Genomic DNA, 24149 nt, shown 5'->3' with positions numbered 1-24149 from the left:
TCACACAGGACTGGTAGGTCACTGTAAAGACCTTTCTTTTGACTTTGACAGAGATGGGGCTGGTGTTGGGGAGCCAAGATGTCACAGGGAGAACAGGAGGGATGACATTGCAGCCACTCAGGTGAGAGGTGCTGCTGGCTCGACTCCAGGGCGGGGCAGGCAGAGACGTGTTGGACGTCGGCCATTTTTGAAGGCAGAACGAATGGATCTGCTCTAGATGCTACAGAAGCAGAGGACACAGGGTGACTCTCGAGTGACCGGAGGAGCCACTGTTAGGGTGGTCTTTGCCTGCTGGAGAGAGACAGGGGGAGGTCTTCGGAGAGTCAGTTGTGTGTAGAGCATAGTTATGCTTCTTGTTGCCGTGACCAAGTACACAGCAATCAACAAGAGAGGAAGGGTCTGTTCTGGGTCCCAAGTAAAGAGCATAGCATATCTTCATACAGAAAGCATGGTGAGGAGACCAGGGGCTTGCTTGCATCATGTCTACAGTCAAGGAGCATAGGATGAACAAGAAGTGGTGGCAGGCGGTCAGGCCTTTAGACTCCACACAACCACTTCCTCAAGCGAGGCACCATCCCTCAAAGCCTCCACAAGTCCCACACATCATTGCCAGCTGCGAACCAAATGCTTAACTTCTCTACTTTGGTGTCTGTGATGTGGGTCTGGCCAGCACCTCCACTGTAGAGTCATGCCAAGGCTACATAAGAGGCTCTTAAGGGCTCAGTGCTTGGTTTTGTGTTTTCCAGTTGCATCCTTGTCCATTGGACTGAGAGGTGGGCGGTGGGATCTGAGTTGCGGTGCCAGGATCCTGGGTCTTTTAAGGTTATCAGTGTTACCCTTGGGTGGAACATAGATCAAAGGTTTGGGTAAAATCCCCATTTTCAGTATCTGTGGGGTGTCCCAGAGAGATCAGGGTCAGCAAGCATCCCGTGCTGTGCTCTGAAGGAAAGCAGCAGCCTCCCTCAACCGTCTACCGAGTTTCATTACATGCCTTGCAGAATGGCACATTTTCATTTCAAGATTAAAGCCATTTCAACTTTGAGTTAGAGTCTTTGAAGTATAGTTTTCTCCTAATTATAAAACATATGCTAATTGTAGAAAAAATGGAAAAAATAGAAGAAAGTGCAGAGAAATGGAATCGATTTAAGTACTTACGCCCAAATCCAACCAGTGTTAATGTTCTCATAAAGTGTCTCCCCCAACTCCTCAAAATATGTTTGAGATTATGTTATACAACTTTTATTGTGTTTTTCAACACTCTTATACAGACTAAAATATTCCTCAGTGGTTTTAAAATGTGGTGCATGTGTGTGTGTATATGTGCATGCATGTGTGTGCATGCGTGTGTGTGTGTGTGTGTGTGTGTGTGTGCATGAATGTGTGCAAATATGCATGTTTGTGTGAGTGTGTGTGCCTGTGTGTAAGTGTGTGCATGTGCATGTGTAAGTGTGCATGTGGGGTATGTACATGTGTGTGCAAGCGTGTACATGTGTGTGCATGTGTGTACATGTATGTGTGAATATGAATGTGCATGTGTGAGTGTGTGCATGTATACATGTGGTATGTGTATGTGTGCTTAAGTGATGGAGAGTAACACAGAATATATATATCATTCAGAGGAGTCATTTTTATCCCTCCACATTTACATGGGCATCATGTAAGCTGGAAGCACAGTAAATGCTTTTAGCTGCTCTGTCATCTGACCAGCCCATAAGTGTTTTAAATGCTTATTTATATGTGTGACTGTTTTGCCCGCATGTATGTATATGTACCGCATGTGTGCAGTGCCCATGAAGCCAAAAAAAGGGCAACAGGTTCTCTGGAAATGGAGCTAAAGATGGTCCTGAGTTCCTCTGTGAGTGGCAGGAATTGCATGTGGTTCCCCTGGATGAGCAACTAGTGCCCTTACCCGAGTCAGCTCCCCAGCCTCCCACAAATGCTTTCAAATCGTTGAATAATGTGGGATTTTTCCATTTCCCATCAGAACGTATTAGCTAGATGAAATTATAGTGATATTTAGCCATTTGGCTTCAGTAATGAGTTCTAGGTCTTGTTTTAAGTGACTTACATACATTCCTTCACTTAGCCCCACAACAGCTTGTGTACGGGTGCAGTTGTCACTGCTGGTGTGCAGTAGTGCCTTCGCCACTCAACCAAAGCCCTTCACTGAGCCCGAGGTACAGAGGGTGAGGTCACTGTACCACTTAGTAGCCAGCACCATTCCTGCCTGAGGGCTGGGCGTGGCAGGTCGGTGTACTGCTGCCTTCTTGAAACCACAGTGGAGCTGTGGATAAAGCTGGAAGCCTACCTTCTATTTAGTGTAGCAGGAGGGAGAAAACCTCATGATGTCAGTAACTGTGGTACAAAACCCACAATATTCCCTCCTCACCCCTCATCTCTCCCTCTCCTGGGCACACAGTTCCATTTTTATGTGCTTCTCTGTGTTACACCCTGTGTTTTCAACTACCACTGCCTCACAGCTGACATTCTGACCATTTTCTGAGCACAGAGTTAGGGGTCTTCATGTTCAAGGACATGTTGCAGCCACTGCAGTCCAGAGAAGCAATTTTCCAATACGTTGTCCTTGGTAAGAAGGCAGCTATATATTTTATGTCTTGATCCAGAACATATGTCTATATATTCACCTGGAATGAAATACCTGGATAGAAGTTTTGAGAAAACAGCACTCATGTGCCCTCGTCGTTTTTCTTCTCAATCACTCTCTCCTCATCTCCATTTGACTTGAAGAGATATGGTTAGCACCTACCAAAAAAAAAAAAAAAAAAAAAAAAAAAAAAAAAGTATTGCCTCCCTGGGCCAGAGAAATGGCTCAGTCTGCAAGAGCGTAAAGGACCTGAGTCAAAATTCCCAGTGCCCACACAAAGGCTGAGTGACCATGGGTGTGCATCCCTGTGACCATAGCACTGTGGGAAAGCGGAGATAGGAAATGGCCGGAACCAGCCTAGCTGTAAAACAGCTCTAGGTTCAGTGAGAGGCCAAATTTCACAAGGATGTGTGGTGGTCATGATATGTCTTTCCACATCATCTGCAGGTGTGTGCATTGTGTGTACACATACACCAGGTCACAGGTAGGAGCAAACCTTACTCCCATAAATCACAGTTTTGGTTCAAAACCAGGCACAACACATCCTCTTCCCTCTTTCTCCACCCCTGTGCAATGTTTTGGGCCAGGGTCAACAAGACCCTGTGTTGATTCAGGACCAAGAACTATAACAACATAAAACCAACTAACCAAACAAACAAACAAAAACCCTGTTGGTTTGGGATCAGAGACAGCGCTCCCAGCCAACCCCCACCACGCCGCGTGTACTGGTTCAGGACCGGGGACAGCGGCCCGCGGCCCACAGAGCTTGTTCGGGACCGCGGACAGCGCCTTAGTGATGGTTCAGGACGGCGGACAGCTCCCGTCATGGTGGTTCAGGACCTGGAAGGAGCCCGTGGTGCGGTTCAGGACAAGGGACAGCGCCCACCGTGGTGGTTCAGGACCAGAGACAGCAGCCTCCCGTGAGGATTCAGGACCGTGGACAGCAGCCCACTGCGCTGGTTCAGGGCTGAGGACAATACCTCTCTCCATTGCCACATTTTGGGTTTTTAGCCTAAGTCTGGTCTGCTGGCTTTCTATCCCAGTGACCTTAGAACCTGTACTCAGGTGTCTTGCTTTCGAAGGTCATAAGCTTATAAAGAACGTTGTCTCAGAGGCTCGTGTTTCCCCAAATGCATGACTCAGATCCCCAAAGAATTCCAAGTGCTTACAAGGGAGGATGAATTTTGCATCCGGGCGTCTCTCTGGGGTGTGAATGGCTACAGATCATTGGCACTGACTTTGTAGACCAGTATCACTTTGGACACGGAGGGCCAGAGGGTCTTCCTTTGTTAGAAACACATTTTCACATAAAGACTCCAAGGGCTGAGGATGTGACTCAGTCAGTGAAGTGCTTGACTTGCAAGCACGAGGACATGAGCTTTACCTCTAAGACCCACTATTTAAAAAAAAAATCCAGATGTGGTGGTACATGCCTGTAAACCCCGTGCTCAGGGGTGGAGACAGGATGGCCTGAAGCGCTGGCTGGCCAAACAGCCTTGCCTACTCGATGATCCCAGTTTAGATGTTGTCTCCAAAAACGAGGTGGATGGACCCCGAGGAATGACACCTAGCTTGTGTTTTAGCTTCTACTCACATGCACGTGTGCTCACATATATGCATATGCACTGACATGCATGCTTGCCCCCACACAGGCACACACACACACACACACACACAGGACAAGAAGCAAAGCAGAAACAAGCACTGAAGACCACACGGGCCTCCCTTCTGCCAGTGCTACCCCATCACAGCACTTTCGAGAGCAGGATCCCCTTTATGGTTTTGACATTCCGTGCACTGTAGTCTCGCAAAGTCCTCTGGAAGATGGATTTGATTGACTGAGGCTCCTGCCCTGCAGCCGTGCGGATCTGTGTGACACACAATGGTGCTTCTGGGCTCCTCATCTTTCATCTGGCTGCTTGATGTTATCAGAAAGCGAAGGAAAAGGGAAAGGGGCTTTTTTAAAAAGGGAGTGTGTGTGTGTGTGTGTGTGTGTGTGTGTGTGAGAGAGAGAGAGAGAGAGAGAGAGAGAGAGAGAGATCCATAGTATCTATGTGAGTGTGAAGATGTGGATTTGGGTGTGTCTGTGGGTGTGCATGTGTGCTTGTGGGTGCCTGTGTGTGTCCATGTGAGTGTGTGCCTGTGTGTGTGAGACAGAGAGGTCCGTGGGGGTATCCATGTGAGTGTGTTGATGTGGGGTGCCTGTGTGTGTTCATATGAGTGTGTGCACGTGTGCTTCTGGCTGCCTGTGTATGCGTGTGTGTGTGTGTGTGTGTGTGTGTGTGTGTGTGTGTGTACAGGCCAGAGGTTGACGTCAGGAGTTTTTCTTGATCACCCTCTGCCTTAGTAAGTGACATCTTTTTAAAAAATCTGAACTCAGAGCTAGGTTACTCACCTAGACTGACAGGACGAAGATGCCCAGGGTCAACCCCTCTGCATCCTCACAGCGCTGGGATTATAGGTGCACCTATAATGTAGGTGCTGGGGATCCGAATATAGGCCCCACACTTGTGCTTCAGGTACTTTACCAGTTAGCTCTCTCACCAGCCCCTCCCATTAACCTTCTGATGGAATCTCAGAGTGGGAGGCCCAGACTCACCGGCCAAAGAGAACTCGAGGCAGGTTTATTCATGGCCACAAGGTGTGTGCTACTTACAGTCTGGTCCCGTGGATGTCCTGACTGTGGGTCCCTCTCTGAGGCAGCATCACAGTGGTCCACATGGGCTGTAAGATGGGAAGGTTGTGTTCTGCATACATTAGGGTCTTCTGAGACCAAACTCGGGCCCTCTTCAAAGCAGCAGAGAGAAATTGCCTGCCTACAATTCATGAATTCTCCTTTTTGTTTGCTCTTCTCTCCCAGAAGCTGGAAGCCAGGCTCTTGTTTGCCACGTGGGATTCCCGATTATAGGTGTTAGCAAACGGAGCTGGAGCCCAAGCCTACCTCCCCTTGTGTGGGTGGGTTATGAAATTCAAACACTATTGAAACCCAAACACCTTTCATCTATTAATGGCCACTGGTGGCCTATAATCAAGTCACACTCTGTTAGCTACACAATTAACTTGTTTGTTTGAAGTGTGAATTAAGGTTTTGAGGCGGTTGCTAATGAATCTTCCTTGCTCCCTGCTTTAGTGGAAACCCTTCTATTTTCCTAAAGCAGGTTCCCCTGGAATGTTTGGAAAGGTAATTGTCAGGTCTACTTTCTCACTCAGTACAGTCAACATCTGTTCAGCCTTCACCCAGAAAGGAAGAAGCAGACTCTGAGGCTCACCGGGTACAAATACTTGTAGCACAAGCCCGAGGACCCGAGTTCAGGGCCCCCGGCTTGCACATGAAAAGCTAGTCATGCCACACGTGTGCTGTAACCCTTAATGCTGTGCATGGGGTGGGGCTGGGTGGAGACAAGAGCATTCCTTACCATGTGCCAGAACAGGGGAAAAACAAAAATGAAAACAAACAAAACAAAAAACAAAACAACAAAACAAAACAAAAAAAGAACCAATGAACTCTACATTCTAGTGAGATGCCCTGGGTAAGATGCCAGAGTTTGGTTTGCAGCACCCACAATGGACGGCTCACAACCACCTGTAACTCTGGCTCCAGGGGACTCCCTCCTATTCTGCATGCACTGTTTTCCAAACCACAAATGCACACACACACACACACACACACACACACACACACACAATCTTTAAGAAAAGAGAGAGGCAATCTCTCTAGTCCCCATTACCCTAGACTGTGTCTTCCCTTGATGCTCAATTTTGCAACTTCAGAAATAAGCTGCCTCTTTGCACGCTCCTGTGTCTGGCTCAGCTGGGGTGTTACGGCCCTTCTCCAGGAGCAGAGGTGTGTGGAGGGAGTCTACTCCTTTGCCATCCTTCTCTGATTCTCTCTTTGTTTGCAACTCTCCTCTAGAATGAGTTTCTTTTGTAGATAATGGAATTCCATTATAGGGTGTTAGAACGGCCGTGAAGCCGTCCGCTGTGAGGGCGAGGGGGGCTTCTGATCAATGGTTTCTGCTGTGTCTTGGATATGTTATTTTAAGATGGCTTGCCTCTGTTTCTTTTCTTTCTTTCTTTCTTTTTTATTAGTTTTATTGGACTGGGTGGTCATGAGTGCTGGTGCTGCTTGCCCTGTAAGGGCATGGAGACACCCAGAGTTAGGAGGCTTTGCTTGTCCTGGAGGTGGGAAGATGGTGTCCCATTCTGCCTCTTTCCGTGGAACCAGAGTCACTGTCTTCAATCATCAAGGTTTTCCTGACCTCTTTGATGCCAGACCATTTCAAAATGGCTGTATTGATTAATATGCCAGAACAAACCATTATGGGTGGGAAGATCTCTCTCTCTCTCTCTCTCTCTCTCTCTCTCTCTGATGTATTTAACCATGTACTCAGAGTTTACCTCAAGGGGAAGAGACCCCATGAAGCCTACGTGGATGGACCCCGTTTTCACACAGCTTTTCCTTGTCCCTCACTCTTAGTGGGAGGTGGCCGTGAGTGGCAGCTGCTGACACTCTGCAGACAGAATCCTGCCAAGGATGAGGCAGAAGCCAGATTTCTTACAGCAGAGCTTCTGCTTCCTCTCCAGGTTTACATTGTGGCTCTGGAAAACACAAGCTCTGCTCTTAGGCTCCTTGGTTCCTTAGCAGAACCCGCCAGGTCTGTGTCCTCCATTGGGAGCACAGGTGATGGACAGGTGTTACTCCCAGGGGCAGAGGCACTGTGGAGTCCTGTCCGATACCATCTCTTGCTTCACCTTTGGGCACTGAAGCTTGCCTTGCTCCCCATAGGCCTGCAGCAAGCTGTCTCTGTGACCACAAGGGCACACGCAAGGTTTTAACCCTGCTTCTAGAGGCAATCTATATTCCTTACCCAAAGATGGCTTCCCTTCCTGGGAGCACAGTAAAAGCTATAAGAGCGTACAGCGAAGCCTTTGCCGCTGGCCCTGACGAAGTAACTAGAACCAGATTTGTTCTCTTGCTGTGATAGATTTGGATAAAATGCACAAAAGCATGTATTTAGCAGTTGGGCTGCAGGGCCATGCTGCAGCCACTGCAGAGACTGAGCCATGCAGCTCTGCATTTCCAGCCCTTGGGTCCCAGGTGCATCCCAAGCAGAGATCCTGATCGGGGACAGAGACATAGATCAGGAGCAGAGACCACAGAGGCTGAGGTGGTCAGAGTATCTCAGCACAGGGTATTAAGGAGGCATGGGCTTTGCAGAGTGATTGTTCCAGAAACATCAATGGTTCCCCTGGGTTGGTCTGTTGGCCTGTGGATGCATAGGCGAAAGTGCACAGACTGGACACTGAGAGGTGAAAATCCTCAGTGCTTGAGTGGAAATGGGAGTGATCAAGGTTGTGTGTGTGTGTGCACATGCATACCTGTGTGTGTGTGTGTGTGCGCGCGTGTGCGTGTGCGTGTGTGTGTGTGTGTGTGTGTTTGAGAGAGAGAGAGAGAGAGAGAGAGAGAGAGAGAGAGAGAGAGAGAGAGAGAGAGAGAGAGGAGAGCCTTGAGTTTTGACCTTTTCCTTTTGAGATGGTCTATTGGCTTGGAAATCATTAAGCAGACTGAGCTGCTGGCCAGAGGCCCCAGAGTCGCCTGTGTTTCCGACCTTCACAGCACTACTGTGCCACCACCACTAGGCTTACTTTAAAATATGAGTTCTAGGGATTGAACTCAGGTCCTCGAGCTTCCTAGATAAGCACTTTATCAAAATAACCACCTCCCTTACCCTTGGGGTGTTCGGTTTTGACTGTCAGATTGGAAGTTCTCTTTGAATACCCGGAGCATCGGCAATATCTCACCGTGGCAATGATTGGGCTGGAATATCTCTAGGTGACGAGTCTACAGGACATGCCTTCTATAAAGGTTAAAGATAAGCCCAAGCAGAGTCAGATGGATCCACAAGAATTTTAAATCTGCTACAGTGAAGCCTGGCACTCCTAATTTAAAGAGACAGGGGGTATTGGTGGCTCCTGGCTAGAGAACTTGGCCAGCATGTGCTCTGGTCCCGGACTCTAAACCCAACACTGAACAAAACCATGTAATAGCTGATGGTTTTCCAAATCCAAATAAAGCAGTAAACTTGCTAATTCAAGAAGGTCAGCAAATAGAAAGAAAACCACAGAAAGATACTCTGTAATCAGCGTGCTTCAAATCAGTGATGGAGAGAACTGCTTAGTCAGCTAGAAGGAGGTGAAAGACAGACGGAAGAGGTCAAAGATGGATGCCTCCTGCAGACTTCCCATCAGCCACTGTGCAAGTCAGACAGCAATGGGGAGGGAGGGAGGGAGGGAGGGAGGGAGGGAGGGAAGGAGGGGGAGAGAGAGAGAGAGAGAGAGAGAGAGAGAGAGAGAGAGAGAGAGAGAAACAGAGAGACAGAGACAGAGGCAGACAGAGAGACAGAGACAAGAGAAGAGATAGATTAGATAGATAGTGTCTTAGTCAGGGATTGCATTCCTGCACAAAACATCATGATCAAGAAGCAAGTTCATGAGGAAAAGGTTTATTCAGTTTACACTTCCATATTGTTGTTCATCACTAAAGGAAGTCAGGACAGGAACTCAAGCAGGTCAGGAAGCAGGAGCTGATGCAGAGGCCATGGAGGGATGTCACTTACTGGCTTGCTTCCCCTGGCTTGCTCAGCCTGCTCTCTTATAGAACCCAAGACTACCAGCCCAGGGATGGCACCACCCACAAGGGGCCCTCCCCCCTTGATCACTAATTGAGAAAATGCCCCACAACTGGATCTCATGGGGGCACTTCCTCAAGGGAAGAAACTTTCTCTGTGATAATGCCAGCTTGTATCAAGTTGACACACAAAACCAGCCAGTACACATAGATAGCTAGCTAGATGGATGGATAGGTAGATAGATAGATAGATAGATAGAAGGATAGGTAGATGGATAGATAGATGATAGATAGATGATAGATGGATAGATAGATAGATAGATCGATAGATAGATAGATAGATAGATAGATAGATGGAATGAGTGTAGGTGTTTGTGTATGCCTAAAATTCTATAGTCAATGAAATCCTTTCGTGGTGCTGTAAACGTTTTGTATTTTGAATGTGCTGACAGAGATGAATGCTTGTATTTGTGTATCACGTATTTGTTAATATTCACTGACTCTGAATATAAAGCAGGACGCATCTCTCTGTATGCAAATTATACCTCAGTGATGCTGATGAGCTAGAGTTAACTCTTGGGGCTAAAGAGATGATGGCCCAATAGATAAGAGTGCTTTCCGTGTAAGCCCCGTCCAAGCATAGGGACCTGCTGCTCTCAGACCTGGTACCCGTGTAAGGAGCGTGCATGGTTACAGGTGTCTGCGCAGGGCGATGGGGAAAGGCAGGGCTCATAAGCAGGCTGACTGGCCAAGCTACCCAGAGCAGTGAGCCTCTGAGAGGCCTTGTCTTAAGGAATGGGGCAGAGACCAAGAGAAGAAGGCAACTTCATCCTCCTACTATGTGAACATATGTGGTTGTGTGTAGCCATATATACACCATATATGCATATATATATTAATTCGATGAGCTAATCTACATATATTACATGACATTATTATAATTGTGTTATCCCAGCTGAGGCACAGATCCATGTCTGAATACTGAAACTATAACTTTCTATTCTAGAAGAAATGCTTTTTATCTGCATATATAGGAGGACTCAGATGTCATCAGCCCCAGAGCAGGATACACACCCTTTGGAGGCCTCCAACTACCATCTGGTGGACATTTAGGGAGCTTGCTGCAGAGGCTTCACTGGGATACACCGTGTATTTCCCCAAAGACAAGCCTCCTCTCTGTCTCATCCCCGCTGGGCACCTCAGCCTCTCCCCCAGCTTCTGGTACAGTGATAGGCCTAAGAGAATAGGGCAGGGTGATGGAGGACACTGGTGGGATGGTTAGCTGTGGGGGGGTCTTATGTTGGCCAGGACCCACCTAGACACACATTTATTATTTGAGCAGTGATGCTACTCAGGGCTGGAGAGATGGCCTTGTGGCTAAGGGCGCATGGTACTTATGCAGAGGGCCAGATTTTAGTTCCCAGCATCCATATTGGAAAGTTTATCGCCATCTGTAACTCCAGCTGCAGGGGATTCAACACTCTCTTTTGACTTCCACAGGCACATGCACACACACACACACACACACACACACACACACACACACACACAAATACTCTCTCTCTCTCTGGATAGATAAAATGATAGATGATAGGTAGATGATAGATAGGCGACAGATAGACAAAATATAGATAGATAGATAGATGATAGATAGATAGATGATAGATAGATAGGTGATAGATAGATAGATGATAGATAGATAGATGATAGATAGATAGATGATAGATAGATAGATGATAGATAGATGATAGATAGATAGATGATAGATAGATGATAGATAGATGATAGATAGATAGGTGATAGATAGATAGGTGATAGATAGATAGGTGATAGATAGATAGATAGATAGATAGATAGATAGGTGATAGATAGATAGATAGATAGATGATAGATGATAAATAGATAGATAGATCTTCTACCCAGCAGACAATGGCTAACTCCTCATAGGGATAGAAGACAGACTGAGGGTTCCCCCAGTACCATGGTCAGGAGAATAGCTATGACCTCTAGGCTGAGGAAGGAGAGGCATCAGAGAGACTGAGAATGTCTTCCTGCACCCCAATGGCTGCCATCCAGACCTTTGAAAAGAGGAGCACATGACCTCCAAACGACCGCGCTGCTGCCAAGAGGTTAGCAGGAGCAGCCAGTGACACATGAGGACATCAGTGGAGGAAGACCGGCTGCAGCAGCCTGTGGCGGGCGGGTTAGGTCCAGGGAGAAGCCACCTGGGTGCCACTGGGCTCCATGTTTAGGTGACAGCGCTAAAGAAATTACCTCACCTTAGACTTATGGGAACCAGAAGAGCTGTGCCTCCCCGCTCTATCATTGCATGGGTCCACTGGTGTGTGTGTGTGTGTGTGTTTGTGTGTGTGCGTGTGTGCATGTGCGTGTGCTTGTGCATGTGCTTGTGTGTGTGTGTGTGTGCATGTGCGTGTGCATGTGCTTGTGCATGTGTGTGTGCTTGTGTGTGTGCTGTGCGTGTGCATGCGTGTGCATGTGTATGTGCGTGTGCTGTGCGTGTGCATGCGTGTGCATGTGTGTGTGCTTGTGTGTATGTGTGTGCACACACATGCATGTGCATGTGCGTGTGTGTGTGTATGCGCATATGAATGTGGAGGCCAGAGGACAGCCTTGGGCATTGGTCTGCAGGTACCATCCGATGACCTTTTCTTTGGGGCAGGGCCTCTCATTGGCTTGGGACTCACCAAGCAGGCCAGATTGGCTGACCCATGAGCCCAGGCATCTTCCTGACTCCACTTCTGCACAGAGATTTCAAGTGTGCAGCACCATGTCCAATATTTTGACTTTTCTTCTAAACATGGGTTCTGGGGACCAAACTGAGGTTCTCACGCTTATGTGGCAAATCCTTTACCGCCGGGCCCATCTTCCTGGCTCCCTGAGGCTCCCTGTTTATAAATCCCAACATTCTTCTGAGCTGGCAGGAGGGGGAATGTTTTGGGGCCTAGCTTCAGCATCCATGAGTAGGGCACGGAGAGCCGAGTACTAGCCAGGCAGCTGGCACAGCTGGGTCCGTCTTAATCTCTTGACCACTTCAACCAGCAGGTGACCACTGTAAGGAACAGCGAGTGTTCTTGTGGGTACGGCTCTAAGCTGTCATTCTGGATAGCCTCCCTCAGCCCATGGTCTTCCAGTCCACTCAGTATCCAACGTCATAACTGTCACAGCAAGGGCCTTACCATCAAATGCTTGTAGGGTTAGCGAGGGAAGCCAGCAGGGTGGAGATGCAGTGGCCGTGGGGCTCAGGCTTACCCACAGGGACATGGGCTCCCCCTGCGCCAGCCAGTTTGTGTTCCATACGACCACCCATGGGTCTCTAGCTTTGTTTTCCTAGAGAAGCTGGGAATCCCTCCCCAGTCTTCAATTGGCAAAAAGGACAAAAGGGAGGAAGGAACAGCAGTGGAAAGCCAGCCAGCCCGACTCTGGATCCAGCCACGAGGCTGCCTGTGGGTGCCCCTGGCTTCCAGCCTGTCCCCCCTGCCTCGTGGTACTCTCCTGTTGTCGACTGAGTTCCGCATCTCGCTGGCTCCTCTTTTACTGCCATCCTCTTTGTGTGCGTTCGAGTCTCCGCCCGCTGCCCTTCACAAGCTCCCAGCCCTTTCCTGGACTGTCATCACAGTCTTCCAGCTGTCACCCCCTCTGCTCCACCACCATCAAAGCGACATTTCCAGAGCACGGCTCCTTCAATGCCTCCCCTCCCCTTAAAAGCCTTCCCTGACCCCCTCTATCTTTCTTCTGCTTTAAAAGCCTTCCCTGACCCCCTCTATCTTTCTTCCCCTTAAAAGCCTTCCCAGATCCCTGGCTCTCGTGCTGGGGACTCCACTTGCCTGGCGTTTTAATTGCTCCTCAGTCTGGGGGCTCTGCACCCTCCGGCTTGGGTTCTGCTCATCTCCCCCAGACCCTGTCAACGCCGGCTGCTGCATTTGCCAACGTTTCCCCGAATGCATTTGCGCTTCTCATTTCCTGTCTTTGCACACGCTGATTCCTGCCCCAGAGTCTCCGTCACCAGCCTGCCTGGCAGCCCCCTGCACACTCCCGTGCTGTCCAAGTGGCTCAACCCTTCCTTCTTTTTCTCCTCAGCATGAGTTCATCATTCACACTGCCAAGGGAACATCCTCATGGACTTGCTCTTGACAAGACAGCCCTGGGTTGCACAGCCCTGTCTGTCTTCGCAGCTGTCTTTTCAAGGACCGTCAGTCACTTCTCTTTGTTAGGACTCAGCGTCCGGTACACAGTAGGCCCTCAATAATTCACCCAATAATCATAGTGACAAACGGATGCATAACTGAGGTGGTGTGAGTTTCTGTCTCCGAGTGTCTTTGGTCGCTCATTGCTTCTGAGGACACGTGTGTGCCTCCCAGGCCTGCACAGTAGGCGGACGGCCGTGCTAGGCTTCCTCTTTGAAGAAGCCCAGGCTGTTAGACACGAACTCTGAGCCCGTCACTACCCTGGAAGTCATCCAGACACCCGTCTCCTGGATGACGCCTTCGCTACCAGCATCACACAGTCTGAGTGAAGAGATGTCTCACCCCCTGCAGAAACAGAGTGAGAAATCTCCAATCTGCGTGCTCATTGCTTCTGGCGGGTACTCACCATTTTGAGTTGGGGGGGGGTGTTGGTTTGACTTGCGTGTGGGGACCCAGAGTATCTCCTGCAGGTATGGGCCTGATCACCTCGATGGCCCAGCTGTTGATAAGAGGGCAGGTCCAGCCATTGATAAAAGGGATGGGAGCTCAGCCCTTAGACAGGACCTCGGTGGGATCTGCATCACCGAGATGGACGCAACAGCTTTATTCAGGGTTACTTGCCACTGGAAAGGGGGTACAGAACGGTTGTTTATTTAAATCAGGGCCAATTATTCTTGGTGAAGTGCAGTGAGTGGCAGATTCTGGGAAAGTTTTTCCGCACTGTAAACATGTTGGATAGAAGTCATTAATATGACAATCACACATCCCTAATAAAGTACATCGCACGGAGAGCTGGCACCACCAAAATGCCCAGAGGACGCTCAGTATGAGCCTTAAAACCAAGAGGATTGGAAACAAGATATTTTTACTTCACATTTGGGAGTAATATAATTGCATTTTGTGGCTCCAGCAGATGCTGGGGCCAGCTGCTAGGAGAGCACTGCCTTCTCCCCTCAGCGTCCGTCCTCACAGATAAAACCCTTGTACAGCACTCTCATAAAAACCAAACTTCTAAAATTACACCTCCGTTGAAAACGGAGTTTTCTATGCAAAAGATAGGTGAGACTGTATAGAGCACAGAGCTCTTTTTATTACCGAGGCTCAGGAGAATATAGTACAAGCAGATACCAACATATATGCATACACGTGTATACACACACAGACAGTTATGAACACAAGCCCAAACACATCCACAAATACACATACCAAAATACACAATGAACATATATACCACCTAACATACATAACATATTTGTGCCCAAACAATATAAATATTATCTATATATATACACACTCAAACATTCACATTCACATGCCTACCCGGGCAGACACATACCCCAGAGCATGCATGAACATGTGTGTACACACACAGATGAGCATAGATATGTGTATTCAAACATACACTCATTATACACACTTAAACATATTACCTACCAAAACATATATACACACATGCATACTTAGGCATATATATACAAATACACGCATGTGCAGAAATGTACATGTGCACAGTGGCACTTGTTTGATTTATTGCAGAAAGCACCATAGCCTCTCCACAGACCTTTTCTTTCCCTGGCATTGAGCACCTGTCTGGAAGATGGAGTAAAGGAATTGTTAGGAGCACTGGCAGAACTTGCTACCTTTTTTTTTTTTTTGAGAGCTGTTTCCGGTGTGATTGTTGGGAAGACAAGCTGTAGTCTCTGGGCTGGACTGTTCTTTGTCTTTGGAGACAGACACCGTGTGTGTGTGTGTGTGTGTGTGTGTGTGTGTGTCTGCATGTGCACTTGCCCATTCTTCTCCGTCTTGGGAGGGCGCCCCCTGGAGAGAGACCCAGCACCAATAAACTCATTGAATTTAGCTTCTCTGGGATTCCTATATTCCCATGGCTCCTTCCCCCCCCCCCCCCGAGGGAAACGGAGGTGACAGTGTCTGCATGAAGTGCCTGCTGGTGGTGGCCCTTCTCTCCCACCCAGACTCCACCTGACTGCCAGAAGAAGGTTCAGTCTGTCACAGGCTCCCACAGTGTCTATTTAGGGCCACCATCCCACATACCAGCCTTGTGTGCCTTCCCCCCCCCCCCCCCGCCCCCTGCCAAGCCTGGCTGAGGTGGGCTGGGAGAGAAACACACGCTGACTTTAGAAAACAGTGTAGAGAACAGGAGACAGCTCTCCTGCTCTCTAAAATTAGGGAAGTGCTATTTTGAATACACTTGGCTTAAAATATAAAACCTATTATTAAAGTTCTCAAATATTTTTTTAACCTTAAAAAAAACGTAGCTCCTTGGAATTTCGAGAGGACACATGGTGGCACACAGTCCTGATACTCACTGTTGGAGAGTGGAGCTCCAGTCTGAGGGCGGGACTCCCGTCCTGAGGGCGGAGCTCCAGTCTGAGGGCGGGGCTCCCTTCCTGAGGGCGGAGCTCCCGTCCTGAGGGCAGAGCTCCCGTTCTGAGGGCGGGGCTCCTGTCCTGAGTGCAGGCTGGAAGCTGTTTGGGAGCTGCCCACGTGGGCATTTCTCTAGAGCATGGCAGAGTGTTCCACAGCAACAGGCGTCCTTCCCCCTGCACCGAGAGGCTCCAGCGTGCCTTTATTGTGTGTAGAAGAATTCTGCATAACCCCATGCAGGGATTTACCTACTCAACAGTCACCTTTGCATTCAAGAACTGCAGGACTCTCTGGCTGTGTAGGGACCCAGACTCTCCACACAGAGCTGCACAACACAAAGCACTATGCGCCGGGAGTCCTAGAGTACCACAGTCATTGCAGAGCAGGTTCCAGCTGCTGCAGTTCAGTGTGGGGTGAAGGACAGCCTGGCAATTTCCTAGGGAGACTAGGCCACCACCACCACCACCACCACCACCACCACCATCATCATCATTACCATCACCACCACCACCACCACCACCATCACCATCACCATCATCATCATCATCAGGACCCAAAGGGGATGTGGGAAAGATGGCGAGCTGGATGCGAGGTGGGACAAGGCTGTAGGCACCCAGCTAGACAGCAGAGCCCCCTTACCCACAGGCTCTAGTCCCTACCCAGTGACTTGCCACCACCATGGAATTTGAAGTTCTCTCAATGCCTGGGGGGGTATTGCTGACCCCAACGATGAGTAGTAGGGTGGCTCACTGTACTGCCGATTCTGTACCCTCGCTCTTCACGACAGTGCCTCTGGGATAACCCCTCTGCTTTTCTGTTGGCAGGGACCCTTGCTGGTATAAAGCGGAGTCCACAAAACTGAATTCTATCTCCCACGGGCTGCTGTCCTTGCCCTGGCCACACACACACACTGTATTTTGGCAACAGTTTTTCTGTTTGAACATCCAAAGGACAAACTGAACATTTAAAATCTGCAAGCTGGACAGTCTTTGCTTTGGAGCCTGCCATGAATCCCTTCACCCTGACAGTGGGCCATCCTTCCTACTGTCGACGCAGGATCTGGGATGACTGAGGACGCGAGAGTAACAGGAAGGCAGCCTGTGGATGTGCCAAGATGGCCTTTTCAGTCTGGGTCTGCTGTGTAGGCAGGGCGGGCATCTCCATCACCCGGCCCATCCAGCTGGCTGCGTGTGCACTCTTCTTACTCCTTAAAAAATAATTAGGATACAATGTAACTAAAATATTCTAGTGCAGTGGCTCACAACCTTCCTAATACTGTAGCCCTTTAATACAGTTCCCCACATTGTGGTGATCCCCAGCCATAAAAGTATTTGCATTGCTACTTCATAACTGTAATTTTGCTACTGTTATGAATCATAATGTAAATATGTTTTCTGATGCTCTTAAGTTAGCCCTGTGAGAACCACTGCTCTGTAGCATTAGCGACACTTAGTGTCTTCCCATTGGTCTGTAGCTGGCATGCCTGCTAGCTCCTGACATCGATACCATCCCCAAAAGGAGACCCCGCCTCCTCTCCCCAGTCACCCCTCACCCCCTCATTTTCCACCACTGCAAATTTAGGTTCTCTGTCAGTTGGTTGGGGTGTTCTGTGTACTTCACCAGTGGCATTCTTAACGCATGACCTGTCGTGAGTTTCTTTCAGGTAGCATTGTGCCCTCATTATGGTATGTCTGTGTTGTAGCCTCTGGAATGGGACTTTGCCCCATTCATGTTTCCTCTGTAAATCATTCATCCATCTACAGACCGGGTGGCCTCTGCCTCTTTGTAAGCTCTCACCAACAATGCTGCTGTGAGCATTTACATCTGTGTTTTATAATTTTAAAGAGTTTACTGATGTGTCTTTCTGTGTGTTTGTGCTGGTATGCACACACGAGTGCAGGTGTCTGTGGAGGCCTGAAGAGGGAGCCAGAGTCCCTGTAGCTGGAGTTAGAGGCAGTCCTGAGCTCCCTGACCTGGGTGCTGGGAACCGGACTCGGTTTCTCTGCAAGAGCAGTGCCCAGTCTTAGCCACTGAGCATGCCTTCATCCCCAGGAGAGTGTTTCGTTCCTTGGATGTGTGTCTCCATCTGCCCAGCGAGTTCCTAAGCTTTGAAAGGGCAACGCCCACCCACTGTCTGCCCATCTGGTGAGGAGGGGACAAAGTCTGGCAAGGGCAACAGGCTAGTAAGACTGTGCAGCATGACGCTGGGATTAGGCAGGTGACCCAGACACCTCCAGCACATCTGGAGACCAGCAACAGTGTGACAGTGCCTGGTGTCAGTCCAGTCACCTTGTCCATGCAAAGGCTGGATCTGGGTAGCAAGGATTTAGTCTTTGTGCTTAGCAAATCTGGTATTAAGTGAGATGGGTACTTTTCCAAGCTGTGTGAGAGGTGTCACCGGTTGGGAGAAACACCACACATACATGCATATGCACACACACACACACACACACACACACACATGCAGACACACAGAGATACAGACACACACATACCCCCACACCTATACACACAGACACACACACAGAGATACAAACACACAGACACACACACCCATACACACAGACATGGACACACACACAACACACCCATACACAGACACAGACACACCCATACACACATACACACACATACACACAGACACACACATACATACACATACAGACACACACACACACACACACACACACACACACACACATCCCTTGGTGGAAGAAGAGGGAGTAGCCAGCTGCCCAAGGAAGCTCATTACAGAGTGTGATCTCTTGGTCTCTTGCTTGCCACCTCCTTTGGCTCAGCAGTTGAACACATGGCTCTGCAGTAACAGTGCTCTGTAACTTCTCTGTGGCTGACATGTCTTTCCCTCCTCCTTGGCTGCGAGTTCAAGTGCGATACAGCCTTTGCTGTGCTCTTATTCCTGGGTCCACACACAGTAGGTGCTTAGTCAATGTCTTTAATGCAGCATGGGTCCAGAGAGGTTTTCCTCTTTGGGGGACAGCAGTGGTGGGAAACCCTGCCAGGCTGTGGTGGATGTGGGTGTAAGAATGTTTGTGAAGATCTGCTGGTCTGCAGTTCTGCGGGTCTGTGGGTCTGTGGATGTGTCTGTGGGTTTGTGGGTCTGTGGGTCCACAGATCCATGGGTCTGTAGGTCTTTGGGCCTATGGAGTAGAGCGAGAGATGCAAGGGTGTTAGTATGTACTGCACCCCATCTTTAGTCACTAGGGTGTGATTCTTAGCTAGGGCAAGTATCACAGGTATAAGCAACTTGAAGAGGAAAGGTTTTAATGTGGCTTACAGTTAAAGTCCGTCACCCAGGGACGTCCCAGTAGAAACCTGGAGGCAGGAACTGAAGCAGAGGCCACAGAAGAATGCTACTTCCTGACTCCCTCCATCCCTGTGGCTCATGCCAGCTGCTTTCTTATAGTGCCCAGGGCCAGCAGCCCAGGACTGGACCTTCTCATATTGATCAAGAAAATGTACCATAGGCTTGTCCCTTGGTCAACCTAGTGGGGACATTTTCTTACTTGGGATTCATTCTACCTAAATGACTCCAGCTTGTGTCAAGTTGACCTAAAACTAGCCAGCACACGGGGCATCTAGATGGTCAGGCAGCTTCCTCTGGAAAACAAGTTTGCTAAAATTATGGGAGAGAGCTTGTACATAACATGGCTGGCCACGTGTGTGGCAGCCATGGCCTGCCCTCAGCATCTTATAAAAACAAATGGGAGGTGATGTTTGCTTGAGAAAGTTGACAACAGCAACTCTGAACTGTCACCCGGCAGAGCCAGCATTGTAAGCGTGAGTGTGGGAGAGTTGGTTGTCAGGGGTAGCAGCTAGGGAGAGGTGCTGGTAAGCCCAGCAGTGGCATGGACTATCCTGTCACCTGCTACAGCCTCAGGGGCCCCGAGACATGCAGCCCACAACATGTAATCCTTAACACAGAAGCTTTCGTCTGTGGACACACCGTGACTGTCTGTGAATTAAGGGCTATCATTTTTATAACTGTCCCGGGAGGTGGTATTTTCCTCTGTGCAGAGGGCTCTGAGGTCTGGATGGGTTAAGCCCTGTGCTTAAGACGAGGCTGCTGATCTTTGGCAGACTGGAGGCCAGGTCTATTTGCTGACAGCAGGTAGGCACTTTGCAATGATTCTGAGCTGCCTTTCTCTGGCGACACAATGAAGTAACCTTGAAGCCTTATTCCAGAACCAGTTCTGTAGCTGTTCGGGTCTCAAGTCAACTATCTCCAGTCATAGACACACACACACACACACACACACACACACACACACACACATTTACTACCAAACACATGTACCACTACACACAAAGGCATGTATACATTTCACTTATGAATGCATATTTAATTACAGAGCGTCCACCTTTCTGGCCCCCATTCACCCACATACCAATCCAGTCACCCACATAACCATCCACCCATCTATTCACGCACTTGCCTGCCCATCTATGTATCCATCTCCCTGCCCCCCATCTATGTATCCATCTCCCTGCCCACCCATCTGCTCTTCCATCCACCTGTACCTCTGGCCACCTACCCTACCTATGTAGTCATCTACCTTCTGGTCCATCTACCCAGCCACCTGTTCACCTACCTATCTGCCCACTCATCCTGCATCTAATAGACATTTTCAGGTTTCTCCCTATGCCCCAGGACACCATTAAGTCCTGTGAATGTATCAGCAATGACACAGCCCTTACTCTTGCATGGTCCAGTGGGGATACTACCAGAGTAAACAAGCAATTAGGACACACGGTGATGAATCCTGCACACTGAGGAAGGCGCCGTGGGAGAGTGGAGGATGGACGACCAGAGCAGTGGGGCTGGCCTGGGCATGGGGTTATTGACCTATGCTGAAATCTCAGGGAAGGAGTTTTCGAAAGGAGAGGAGACAAATGTCAGAAGGCACAGGGGCTCATTCTTTCCTTAGCTAAAAATCAATGGTAGGAACTTGGACAAAGAGGCAGTTACCTCTGTCATTACTTGCTGCTTCTTGAGCTTTTTCTGTAGGGTACAGTCTTGCAGGCTGTACTGGCTGGGGCTCTTGTTTCCAATATGTGTGGCAATGGACATTTATTATTGTGGTGGTTTGAATGTGCTTGACCCAGGGAGTGGCACTATTAGGAGGTGTGGCCTTGTTGGAGTGGGTGTGGCCTTGTTGGAGTAGGTGTGGTCTTGTTGGAGTAGGTGTGGCCTTGGAGTAGGTGTGGCCTTGTTGGAGTAAGTGTATCACTTTGTGGGTGGAATTAGAGACCCTCCTCTTAGCTGCATAGGAGACAGTCTCTCCTGGCTGCCTTTGGATCAAAATGCAGAACTCTCAGCTCCTTCACCAGCACCATGTCTGCCTACATGCCACCATGCTTCCTGCCGTGATGCTAATGGTCTGAACCGTAAACCTGTTAGCCAGCCCCAATTAAATGTTGTCCTTATAAGAGTTGCCTTGGTCATGGTGTCTGTTCACAGCAGTAAAACCCTGACTAAGACAACTATGATCACAGAAGGTCTTGGTCTTCACGGCATGGCAAGTCATATTTCTCACCTGTAACTGACCCGTGTCTCTCTTCCTTCTCCCCCAAGCGGATGTGGACCATTGCTGGCCACAGGAGTCAGATCCACCGTGCCTAAGCTCAGGACGCTCTTGGCCTCTGGGCAGACAGCCTGCTCTCCTCCGGAGCAGCTTCGGCTGCAGCAGGAGCTGAGGGGAGCCCGCCCCCCTGCTCTGCCTTTCCTTGACAGTCCACAGCAGCAATCTCTGTGTCATATTGCCACCAAGATCAAGGGAAATGTGTACCAACCCAACCTTAATTAACTTACAATCCCAGCCAATTTCATGTTAGCAGATCTGTTTGGATCTGGAAGTAATGGGGCATGTCATGCCTGAGAGATGGGGCAATGACTCACGCTAGTGACTCTCTCTCTCTTTCTCTCTCTCTGGCTTCTTGTAGAAATTATTAATAAATCAGCGTTTCTATCTGTGATGATGTTGTTGTCTTTATAAATATTTAATTTACCTTCAGGTGCCCACATTTCCTCAGTCTTTGCCTGAAACTCGGCTGACTTCGCACTTCTCTGAGACTCTGCTCAATAGATCAAGCTAACAGTGGGAAAGGCTCTCTCTCTCTCTCTCTCTCTCTCTCTCTCTCTCTCTCCCCTGTCTGTCTCGGTCTCTGTCTGTCTCTGTCTCTCAGTCTCTCTGTGGTTTGGCTCCAGGGTGGGGGTTGGGAGTCAAGCTGAGAGGACGCACCTCTTTGGTGCGGAAGCTGAAAGACGTCCTGTTTCAGAGACGAGTGTACTCGGAGCCCTGTTGTTGGCATGCGCTGTCCTCCCTCCGACGATGGCATTTGGGACCTCAAAGGTTTCTGATGTTTTCTTTCCACAGAGAAATATTTTTGTCCTTGCCACTGACCCCTCCTTTGAAACCCAGGCTTTGATGGTGATTGTGTGGCTGGTTGAGTGGAGGGGGATCAGAGAATCAAAAGAGACGCTGAGTCCGGGTCAACGTTTTTCTAGAAAAGTCCGAGTTCCAGCCCGGCCAAGATGCACAGCAGCGGGGAGGGGAAAAATAACAACTTTTTATCTTTCTTCTGCTTCTCAGGGTCCAACATGAGCTAATTGTTATCATTATCTTTTTATCTTTTTTGTTTCAGGAAATTGCGGCTTATTTAATAACATTTGAGAAACACGAAGAATGGCTAACCACATCCCCTAAGACAAGGTAATGTCCCAGCCGTCACAGTTTTTTTTTTTTTCCAACTCTATACGGTGAGAATAGATGATTGATTTTCGTGGATTACCGGATCCAGCCACTCAGTGCAGGGTAACGAGTTGACAGGGCCATGTTGTGCTCAATGGCCTGTGAAGGGGAGGGCTCCTTAATTGGTCCAAGACGCAGGTAGTGAATGCGATGAGGAGGTTTAGACGCCGGGCAACAGCTGTCGGGCTTTTCACAGGATGGCTCTGGGCTCCATCCTCCAGCCAGTCTGTCAGAAACTTATCAGACAGGTGGAGGGCAGGGGTCAATTTATTTTTGGGAAAGTGCCCACCTGCCATCAGTTGCAGATACTTTTTGAAAAGGAAAACTAACTTAGCCGCTGCCCGGGCCTCGGTGTGTTTTATACATCAATAAAGTCGGGTTACCCCCATTGCTGGGAGGGAGAGCTCCCAAATCAGAAGCAATGGCTAAATATTACGCAGGAAATGTCCTTGAACTCACTAACTGCCACAAACACTTAACTTCTTTTGCCACCCGGGACTGGATGGAATTGTTGAAAATGTAGCTGACCTGTGTCCTGGGCACAGAAATGATGTGATTATAGGCGGGAGATGGTGAGCCTGGGACCTGGGGCTCATTTTAAAGACAGCTTCTTATTTCCCGCGCAACTCTTTTAAGTTTTTTATTTTTTGATATGTTTCACGCTAAGCCGTCGGAGATTTGCAGCCACTCTCTTCCAATTGCTAGGACGTTTCTATTAGCAGTGACGGGGCCAGGTGCTCACATTATTTGGAAGCTTGCAGCGCTCCGACTGCAGGGCTGAGACTAAGAAGTGGAATTCTCAGTCTGTGACGCGTGGACAAGGACAAAATCTTTAGCATTGTCAGCTGGAACCAGGATTAGGATGAGATGCATTCTGTGCACCACTGGTCCTGTGTGTGGCCCATCTATACGTCCCGAGATATGGACCAATGGGTTCTGGCTTTTAGACTGTTTCCTCCTGCGACGGGTGTAGTTATTCATTTTCTTGTTGCTGGGACAAAGTACCCGATGGAAAACCAACTGAAGAAAGCGAAGGCTTATTTTGGCTCAAGGTCTGAGGTTAAACAGTTCATCTGGCAAGGAAGGCAGGGTGGCAGGAGGGTGAAGCCGCAATGAGTCTGTAGTCAGGATGCAGAGAAAGACAAACGCTGACGCTCAGCTCACTTCTCATCCAAGTCCAGGATTCCAGCCCTTGGGATGGTACCACCCGCAGTTAAGGCACGTCTTCTCTCCTTAATTCACGTATCATAGCAACTTCTAAGCAGCATACACGCGGCTTTCTCTTAGGTGATTCTACATTCTACCAGGTTACTAATATTGGCCATCACACTTCTTGAATCTAAGTTGGAGAAAAAAATTTAAGACTGGCTTTTTAGAACATGGTGGGTTTTAAGCACGCACGCACGCACGCATGCACGCACGCACTGTGACCACGGTGCTTTAGAACGTAGCAAGGCAAGAGTTCTCCCTCTCACATTTAAGCCCAGGAAATTGGGGATCGATTGAGAGGCAGACTTGTCATCTGGTCACGCTGAACTCGGTGACTTTTTGTAGTA

General features: G+C 48.9%; 1 protein-coding gene across 1 annotated transcript in view; it reads left to right on the top strand.

The window, feature by feature from the left end:
* LOC127680442 (calmodulin-binding transcription activator 1-like) overlaps positions 1-24149 on the top strand; it is a 602930-nt gene that overhangs the window by 117356 nt on the left and 461425 nt on the right. The window contains exon 3 of the mRNA XM_052175894.1: positions 22487-22554. Within this exon, the coding sequence (XP_052031854.1) occupies positions 22487-22554 (68 nt within the window). The remainder of the gene's footprint in view (positions 1-22486; positions 22555-24149) is intronic.

This window comes from Apodemus sylvaticus, chromosome 3, assembly GCF_947179515.1.
Source record: "Apodemus sylvaticus chromosome 3, mApoSyl1.1, whole genome shotgun sequence".
NCBI lineage: Eukaryota > Metazoa > Chordata > Mammalia > Rodentia > Muridae > Apodemus > Apodemus sylvaticus.
Note: the sequence above shows the minus strand (reverse complement) of the source record. Positions and strands in the feature narration are given on the sequence as shown.